The sequence below is a fragment of the Monoraphidium neglectum genome (genome assembly GCF_000611645.1).
Source record: "Monoraphidium neglectum strain SAG 48.87 unplaced genomic scaffold scaffold02346, whole genome shotgun sequence".
NCBI classification, from domain to species: domain Eukaryota; kingdom Viridiplantae; phylum Chlorophyta; class Chlorophyceae; order Sphaeropleales; family Selenastraceae; genus Monoraphidium; species Monoraphidium neglectum.
In genome coordinates, this window is record NW_014011282.1 from 1 (window position 1) to 9,542 (window position 9,542).

At 67.4% G+C, this 9,542-nt stretch overlaps 2 protein-coding genes across 2 annotated transcripts; both read right to left on the reverse strand.

Annotated features, from left to right (window-relative positions):
• Positions 1-2,050: 2,050 nt before the first annotated feature.
• Positions 2,051-6,486, reverse strand: MNEG_10510 (Sodium/potassium/calcium exchanger 6; the record flags this gene model as incomplete). Its single annotated transcript, XM_014041017.1, has 9 exons — positions 2,051-2,199; positions 2,430-2,575; positions 3,008-3,197; positions 3,467-3,677; positions 4,283-4,893; positions 5,120-5,243; positions 5,447-5,647; positions 5,875-6,049; positions 6,476-6,486. 9 exons carry the CDS (start codon positions 6,484-6,486, stop codon positions 2,051-2,053), a joined length of 1,818 nt encoding a protein of 605 aa, XP_013896471.1.
• Positions 6,487-7,759: 1,273 nt separating this feature from the next.
• On the reverse strand, positions 7,760-9,460 carry MNEG_10511 (hypothetical protein; the record flags this gene model as incomplete). Its single annotated transcript, XM_014041018.1, has 1 exon — positions 7,760-9,460. The coding sequence occupies one exon, from the start codon at positions 9,458-9,460 to the stop codon at positions 7,760-7,762; it is 1,701 nt and encodes a 566-aa protein (XP_013896472.1).
• Positions 9,461-9,542: the final 82 nt, after the last annotated feature.

Here is a 9,542-nt window from a genome sequence, read left to right on the forward strand (position 1 = left end):
TGTGGGGAGCACGTGGCGCGGGGTGCGGGGTGCAGGGCGAGGGGCAGGGGTGGGTGAGGTGATACGCAGGGTGACATGATGGTGAGTCACAGAGATTACCGCCACCTGACTGCACGGGTTCGTCTCTGCAGGCCAACGTGCTCCCTCTGATCCACGACCCTACCCTCCGACTCATGCACGCACGCACGCACACGCGCACGCGCACACACACACACACACACACACACACAAACACACACACACATTCTATGCTACCTCAAACCATTCCTGACATCGACCGCCCCGTCTGCATGTAAGCTCCGCCCAGCCTCGACTGCTGCGCACGCCGACCGATCCGCCGCCCGGCCCCCTCCAACCGGATCTGTCCCCGCACCTGGATCTCTTCCTTCTTGCCGGCGTTCTTCAGCACGCCGGCATTGAGCAGCACGTCCACTGCGCCCCAGTCCAGCCCCTGGGCGTCAAGCTCCTCCACTGTCTGCCCGACAGCCAGCACCCTGGCGCCCCCAGGTGTATTGACAGGGGCGGGGGGGTGAGGGGGGGGGGCAGTCGGTTGGGTGCCGAGGGAGCGCTCCCATCAACAGAAGAGTGAAAAAACGGGCTGCTCCACCTCGTGCGCGCATGTGCATGGGTGCACATGGGTTGCGCTGCCTTTGGCGTTCACGGCGTGCCACAGCCGGGCAGCGTGCGCGCCGCCAACGCCACGGCAGCTTCGCCGCGCGCTCACTTGGCACCCGGCGGCAGCTTTTCCAGCACTTCAAGCTCCGGCGATGATTTGCCAGCAACCACCAATATGTTTGCCTTCCCAGGGGTGGCCGGCTGCACTGCCATTGCACTGACCACCGCAGCACGCCGCCGCCTGTGCAGAGCGTACGCCGCCGGGTGGTGTGAGTTTGTGTGTGGCTGACATCCAATGGCCACGCTCGGAAATGGGTATTACCTGATTGATGGAGATGCAAACGCGCGCCGTTGCAGCTGCGTCGAGCTGCTGGATCGGACCTGCATGCGACCCGAGCGATCTAGGCGAATGGGAGTAAGATCAGCTTGCAAATCAGACCCAGTGATTGTCTTGTTTGTTTTGAGCATGGGCCACCCAACACGCTGTCGCAACACCCGGTTACGCCTGGCCACTTTGTTGTTGACAGTCGCATCACAGCAAGCGTATCCACAAGGTACTGGCGCCTGTGTGCTGACTGTCGCACCAATGCCACCAAGGCTTGCTCAGTGCACGTGCCTTGACGACAGACCTCCTCTCCCCCAGGTTGCGCTTTGGCGTTGACCATTCCCAAACGGTTGACCATGGGTGAAGCGCTGTGCATGTGCTGTTTCACTGGCCGCAGCAACAACGTAGAGCAGGCTTGCGCGTTCCAAAGGCGGCCCATCACACAGCGCCCCGCAACGCGTTACACAGGGCTCCCTGCTTCGTAATGAAACTGGACTGAGGTAATCCATAGCATACAGAGGCAGTGGGAACGCAACGAAACAACAAGCCACTTATGTACAAAGCAAGCAGTCATCTGGCGGTCATGTGCGCCGGCCCTCGTCCTGAGCGTGGGGGCAGGGGCCCTCGCACATACAGACAGCCCAGCCAGGAAGAAAACAGGCATCATCGCAGCAAAACCAACGGGGTTCTTTGCCGTACAGCACTGGCCAGCAACGAGCCCGCATCATCCAAGTCGAAGGGGATGCTGCCGCCGGGGCACCAAGGCGGCGCGCACGGGCTGGCAGGCAACGAATGACGCGCGTCGGGCGGCGCGCTCCCTTGAGATTCCGACATCGCAACGGCGCGGGCCGGGGGCAGCGGGAGGATGGAGGCGGGCGTGCGTGGAGACTGGGAGGTGGCGGTGGGCGGGGTCGGCTGATGTTGCAAGGTCAGACGAGCTCGCAACGCGCGCCCCCACGCCGCTGCAGCCGCCGCTCTGTCATCGCACGCCGTGTTCCCATTCAGGTCACACGCGGCAGGCTCAATCTCGCAGGCGCACGCGAGCTGCGCCACACGCGCCGCTCGCGATGGCCCAAATCACACAGCAACAGACCGCAGCAACAGACCTCATCAGATCGCGTCCGCAACCGCGAGGCAGTAGATGACTGTGTATACAAAGTAAAAGGCCAGCGCCGTGATCGCGAGGCCGGGTCCCAGCACCCATTTGTGCACCAGCGGGATCAGCAGGCAGAACTTGCACAGGTTGGCAATGGCAAACCCTGCGTAAAGCGATGGGATGGGCCGTTGGCACAACCGAGGGGTCACACATCAGGGGGTACAACGGGGAGGGGCCGGGGGGAGCGATGACGTCACCATGCATAGCGACGAACCGTTCCGTGCGGCTGCCTTGCGGCACATGCGACCGGGCTGCGCATCCCGACCGACAGCACCGCCGTCCAGCGCCCAACGCGCCCTCACGTCGCGGCGTGCCGCACCCTACCCCGCCTACCGTACATGACGGCGAGCATCTTGTCGAAGGGCACCGCCAGCACGCCCCCCGAGGTGAGCGCGCCGTACGCCATGGCGCTGCTGGTGCCGACCAGGAGCGTGAAGAGGGGCGCGGCGAAGCACGCGGTGATGGCCATCGTGGGGTATCTGCCCGGGGGGGGGCCAGGGGAGGGGGCACAGGGGGTCAGAAGAGGTTGACAGGACAAAAGTGGGGGAGGCAATGGGTAACAATACCAATGCGTTGATGAATGAGCCTCACAATCCTGAGGATACCAAGCAGTTCCACTGCAGGGCTCTGGGATGGTAGAGTGAGGGGACGCAGCCCAGGCGCGCCGCCGCCGCGCACGCGGCCGCTGCACCGGCTTCCATCGGGCGGCGGCGCCGCGCGATTTGGTTGTTTTGAGCGTGGTCAGTGCCGCAACCAGGCGCAAGGGCGCCGCGGCCGGCGACTGGTGCCACGGCATCATGCAGCGCGCCCGGTCAAAGCATGCTCGCGCGCGAGCGCGCGCGCACACACACACACACACACACACACACACACACACACACACACACGCGCGCGCGCGCGCACGCACGCACCCATCACGCGCCAGGGACAGGTTGTTGGCCATGTCCGGCATGGAGTTGCCCCAGGCCAGCACCGTCGCCCCCAACAGCGCCGGCGGGGCGCCGAATATGATGCCCAGCACCATGCAGATGTGGACCACCGTATCAGCAGACAGCTTGAGCCACACCATGCTGAGCCCGAACGACAGGACGGCAAAGACGCCTGCGCGGTTGGTTGGTTTACAGAGGATGGTGTTGAGGTTTGCAGCGCCGCGGGATGGGAAAGGCGAAGAGGGGGAGGGCGGGAAGGGGTCGAAGGGTGCCGGGGCGCCGGCTCGCACGGCGCGAAGCGGCAGGCCGCGACCCCGGCGGGGCCCCAGGGAGAGGGTCGGCCGCCCGAGGCGTGGGCAGCTGCCGATGCACATGAGTTGCCGAGGGTCCACCAGCCCTTCCACAGCACATGCTGCACGTACGATACACACTGGACCACACCTTTGAGGGGCGACTTTGGAATGTTGTCTTCGGGGTACATCGCCCAGATCATTGCCGACGCCATGAGCCCCGTGCCCGCCGCCCACGCGACGCCGCCCCACGTGACCGCGCGGGAGATCGCGGGGTCGATGCACAGGATGAGCAGCGGCGCGGTGAGCGGCAGGAGGGCGGCCCTGGAGCGCGGGTACTGGTACTTTGGAGGCAGGCCGATCTGTGTTGTGATGGGCGTTTTTGGGTGTATTCGTGTGTGTGTGTGTGTGTGTGTGTGTGTGTGTGTGTGTGTGTGTGTGTGCGCGCGCGTGCGTGCGCGCATGTGTGTATGTATGTGCATGGGCACGCATGTGTGCGTGCGTGCGTGATGTTCATTCTAATCTGGTTATGTGTGTTTCGGTCGTACATGGGTGCGCTCACGCGCTGTGGGATGTCCTTCGTCAGGCCCACGACGAAGGACAGGGCAGGAACATGGTGCCAACAGGTGCGCCCGCAGCCTTTACCCTGAACCCCTGGACTAGGCAGTATCCAAGGGGGCTATGCCGCACGCACAGCTGCCGGGAATTGTGACCCCATACTGCCGAATGCTCTTGGAGAGAGCCTGCGCGGATGAAGGGTGCATGCAGGCAGGCTCCTGCACGTGCCCACACAGGCACACGCACACGTGCACTCTCTCTCTCTCTCTCTGACACACACACACACACACACACACACAAAAACACACACACACTCAAAAACACACACACACACACGCGCGCGCGCGCACACACAGACACACACATGCGCGCACACGTGCACTCTAACAGCACGTCCGTATGCCCCCACCTTTGGCATTGTCCACTTCATGAGCTGCATGAACGGCTGCTGCAGCTGCCGCTTCAGCGGCCGCTTGGCGTGCCTGTGCGCACCCTTAGCCTTGGGGGTCCCGCCCACACTCCAACGCGGCGTGCTGCCAGGCGTCTCCTGACCGCTGCCGCCACCAAGGCCGCCGCTGCCGCCGCCGCCGCCGCCACGGCTGAGGATCGCCGCTGCCGCCGCGCGCTGCGCCGCCCCGCGGGAGTCCGGGTGCGCCGGGTCGCCGCCGCCGCCGGCGGCCTGCTGCGCGTTTGCCGCCGCGACCGCCGCCACCACAGTGGGCGCCGCTTCAGGGGGTGGGCCGGCGAAGCCGCTCCAGCTGCCCCCTGATGATACAGCAGGGCCCGCCGCGCCGGCCGTGCCGCCGCCGTGCCCGCCCCCTCCGCCGCCCTTCCGCGCGCCGCCGCCGTTTGCCAAGCCGCCGCCGCCGCCATTTACGGGGGCATCCGCGCCGCCCGCGCCCTCCAGAAGCGGCCGCCGCAGGGCTTCATCGAAGGCAGAGTCGCCCCTGCCGCCGCTCTCCTCGTCGCGCTCCCGCGGGTCCCCCGCCTGGCTTTCGCTCTCTAGATAATAGGCGTCCGCTGCAATGGGATGCCAAAAGGGTGGGGGTCGGCTGGCGGAGTCGGCGTTGAACGCCAAACTGGGCAGCCACGCAGGCACAAGGCACGAATACCCTCCTGAACGCGTGCGCAGGCAGGAGCCGCCACGCGACCACGCGCACCGCAACACATTGGGGCATGCCCCGTTTGACCCGTGCGGGCTTGGGTTTCCGCCCTCGCCGGTCAGGCGGCGCCGGGGTCAGCTCACCGGGCGGCACCTCGTGGCGCGCTGCCTCCAGGTGCACCGGCTCGTCCGCACGCGCCAGCCACGCGGTGGCGGCCACGTATGCCACGTACGACAGCGCCAGCGCGACCGCCTCGTACCACTCGACCTGCGCGATGCGGCAGCCGCGGGGGCCCGTGCGTTCGACTCATTGCCTGACCATGACTCATGCGAGGCAAGGGCCACACCTGCACCTGTCGGCCCGCAGTCAGCTGCGGCGGCAGCGGCCGTCGGGGAAGAGGCGCCCGCGCCTCCCCTGCCTCGAGGCACCCGGCGTCGGCGCCGGCGCGCGCCGCCGCCCCTCTGCCGCACCTTGCTGTCTGAGATGGCCACGAGGATGGTCACGAGGGCCAGGAGGTAAAAGAGCAGGTCCTTCAGCAGCAGGGCCTTGTGCACCTGCAGCGCCTGGTTGCGAGTCGACAGCAGCACCACCGCGGCAAACACAATGTTGGACGTGAACAGGCCGCCGCCTACGGGCTCCGACAGCGCCATGCCGATGGCCGGCAGGTCGAGCTGCGGGGAGGGGCAGGGCCGGAGCGGGGCGGGGCGGGGCGGGGCGTTGATGCAGGCCGGGAGCCCGCGAGGCGGCGAGTCGCGGCTGCCGGGCAGCTGCCCAGCACGCGCCGCTGGAGCGAACCATGCCGGGGCGAACGGGCAGGCGCGCGGCGCCGGGGCGGGGCGGCGTTAGGTCTGTGGGGCGCGGGGCGCGCCTGCTTGACGGCGGCGAGCATGGTAAAGACGTCGGGCGCGCCGTTGCCGAACGAGAGCAGCGTCGCGCCCGCCACTGCCGGCGGCATCCTGAGGTATTCCGCAATGATCTCGAGGGCCGGGCAGAAAAAGCGCTCCGCGGCGGTCAGCAGGAAGCCGAATGTAATTATGAGGGCCAGCAGCAGCACGAGGAGCGAGGCCCAGCGCCTGGGGGGGGGGGATGAGCCGCAGGGAAAGCAGCGGTGGGCGTGCGGGGCGCGGCGCGCCGTGGGGACGCGGAAGCGTGCGGGTGTTGGACTGCTGTTACGGCATGCAGGCGCGCGTGTGACTGGCCGCTGCGACCATGTGCACGCCGTGGGGGATCGCTGCGGGCCCCATGCGTTGACTGTTGAGCGCAGCGACGACGAGGACGCCATGTGCCTCAGCACCCGCCTCTCCGCCGCTCACCACTCGGGCGCGAACCAACAGTAATGGATGCGTAGGTAGTGTTCCAGTCCCCCGTCCGGCCAGCAGACGCCTGCGTTCTCCAGTACATAGGCGCATCGATCTGCTGCGGGCACGCTGGGCGGATCGCATGCAGGTGCTGGGGCGTCCCCCGCTCTAGTCAGGCCATAAGCTAGGGCAAGCGCCCACGTCCCTCCCATGGAGACGGCGAGGCCACCCCGGTCCTGCTATTCTTTCAACGTGTGCACAGGGTGCATCGGTATATGCCGCGGCTTATGCCAATTATGTTGTATTGAAGATTGTAAACATATTGTGTGAGGCTGCTGCACTGCAAGCTCGCTCAAACCCTGAGGGATTCGAAGCAGCGAAACATGTGATGTGCTGGGGTGTGCTCACCTGCTCACGGGTGCCGGGGACCATGTGTGTGTGTGAGCGCCCGGTGCGCCGGCAGTGAACAAAACAAGACACGTATACCCTTCATTGCTGGCACACTATGGTCCTCAATAATCAGTCATTTTGCGAAGCCAGCACGCAATTGAGCACCCCGCTGCGTTGCCAGTCGTCCCTCCGTTCCCCCTCCCCCGCCGGGCCGCCTGTCCTCACGACCACCACTGAGCCGCCTGGGCGTTGCATAGAATGCCCCTACCAAACGGAAGCTGCCTTGTGCGCAGCTGTCGGGCCACGTCCGTTTCACATGACTTGATAGGCGGTCTGCACCCCTCCACGTCAGGCCAAAGCAGATTGTGGTGTCAAGCAGTGCCTGCGCTGGCAGGTATCTGGTATCTGCGCTGGTAACGAGCTCAAGAGCATCCACCTCCCGAAGCGCGAGACCGCTGCCTGCCTGGCGAACCTCGTCCACATCACCCGCAAGCACAGCTTGTTAATTACAACAGCACGGGTCACCTCGTCACCACATCAATCTCTCTACTTACAACCGCCCGCCCCTTCAGAGTTGCAATCAATCGGCGCCGCTCGAGGCAATAAGTGGTGCACAGCAGCGTGCAGCTGGTTCGCAGCACCATAAGATTGCGGCAGCACCAACATCTCAGAGCTCATGCCCTCAAACAGCAGCCCTGTACAAACAGCAGGAGAGGCGGCCGGCGCGACCCATCGCGGGCGCGGCGCCAGCAAAAGTGGGGGGCCACCTCGAACCCCATGCACACAGGCCCGGTCAACCATAGCCGGCCGCGGCGGCCGCTCGGTTGGCCGGGCGGGCAAACTCGCAACACCAACACTCAAACAGGGACCAATGAAAGGAGTTTCCCACGGCCACCTGGCAGTTTGGCGCCAGCTGTCCAGCCACCAAAAGACAAGGGGCGGAGGGCGGCGCCGGCGAGCTCCTGGGGTGAGCTGCAGCCGGGTCACTAGAGTTACAAGGCAGCGTCAGAGACCCCGACCCGCGTGAGTGCGGGGCCAAACTCGCTGAACAGATGACGACAGAACCCAGCGCCAGCGCGGCGCCGGCAACTGGGCTCAGGCCCCCAGGTGCGCTGTGGCCTGAACGGGCTCGGCCGCCCACTCACTGGTGTGCGCGCGGCGGGCGGCGTGGCCGCCGCTCGAGGCCGATAGCACCACCAACCCGGGGTGCAGCTCCTCCCCATGCTCACTCCCGATGTCTCCCACCAGCGACGCGCCATTGGGCTCGGCCGCGGCCACGCCGGCGGCAGGGGCCGCGGCCGGGACAGTGTCGCCCGCGGGCAGCCACGTCGCCGCGGCGGCCGCGGGCGGCGTGAGCGCGCGCGCGGCGCGCCGCGCAGCCGCTGGCGGCGGCGCCCCGAGCGCCCAGGGCTGCAGCTCCCACGCGGCGCCGGCGCCAGTCGCGGGAGCGCAGCGCACGACGTGCAGTGACATCATCGTGACCAGCCGAGGGTCGTCCTCGTCAGCATCCTCCCATGAATCCGCCCACTGCTGGTGCTGCTGCCCCCCCTGCACCATTGGCAGGTCGTGGTACGACGCCAGGGCGCCGCCGCCGCCGGCCTCCCACTGCTGCTGCTGCTGCCGCTGCTGCTGCAGCGCGGCGGCGGTTGCAGCCTCGATGACGTGGCGCATCGGGATCACACAGAGGTCGCCGCCGCGGCGCCGCAGCTGCTTCTGGGAGAGGGCCAGCGCGGCCAGCGCGCAGCGCGCAGCCTCGGGGCCGAGCGCGCGCACGGTGGCGAAGCCCTGAGCGGCCACGCGCGCGCGCAGCGCCGTGGCGAGCCGCTCGGGTCCGCCGTGCCGCGACGCGATCAGGGGCGCGGGGTCGAAGCGCAGCAGTCGGGATTCGTCGACCTGCGCAGCCACCAACACCAGCCGCGAGGCCCCGCCACCAACTGCGTCCTTGCCGCCGCTGCCGCCGGTCTTGCTGCGGCTGTCCGCGAGCACCGCCGCCCCCGCCTCCTCGTCCCGCGCGGGCGCCGCTGGGCGCTCTTTCCCGACGGCCAGCTGGAAGGCGAGCCCCGGCCCCCCGTGCGCGAGCGCCATGCAGCGCGCGTGTGCGAGCGCCTTGAGCGCCGCCACGGCCTGGCCGTCGGTCTCTGATGGCAGGTGCACCATCTTGCCCAGGCGCGCGTGGCGCTGCACAGACCGCGCGCACTGCATGGTGAGCTTCCGGGTGCACGGGCTCAGGCGGTGCACCGCCGGCCGCGCGCGCTGGGCCCGTGTGGTGCCTGCGCGCTCTCCTTGACGCTGCCGCCGCTGCTGCTGCTGCTTTTGCTGCTTTTGCTGCTTCTGCTGCTGTTGGTGTATGTACGTCTGCTGCTGCTGCTGCTGCTGCTGCTGCTGCTGCTGCTGCTGCTGCTGTTGTTGTTGCTGGTGATGCTGCTCCTCGTGTTGCTGCGTTTCCTGTTGCAGCGCCTGCTGTTGCACTGCCTGCTGCTGCTGCTGCTGCTGTTGTTGCTGCTGCTGCTGCAGCTCGGCACTGCCGGCTGCACGCTGGTTCCCCCCACCAAGCACCCCATCACGCAAGCCCGTCCGCGCAAACGACTGCTCGAGCATCTGCCTGCCCGCCCAGCCGCCGCGGCTGCCGGCGCCGCGGGTGGCCGCGCCGCCAGCAAGCGCCGGGTGGCCGGCGGCGCCCGCGGGGACTTGTGGAGGGAGCGGCCCCGACGATCTGTGGACACCTGGCCCGGGGGGCTCTGTCTGCTGGGCTGGCTGGTAGCGGGCAGGGTGCTGATCGCCGCCCACAAAAGCCATAACATCTGCTAGGCACCATGTCATCACCGTCCTGTGGCCGCGGGCCACGGGGTGCCTGGCGGGGGTGGGGGCAGGGTCAAGG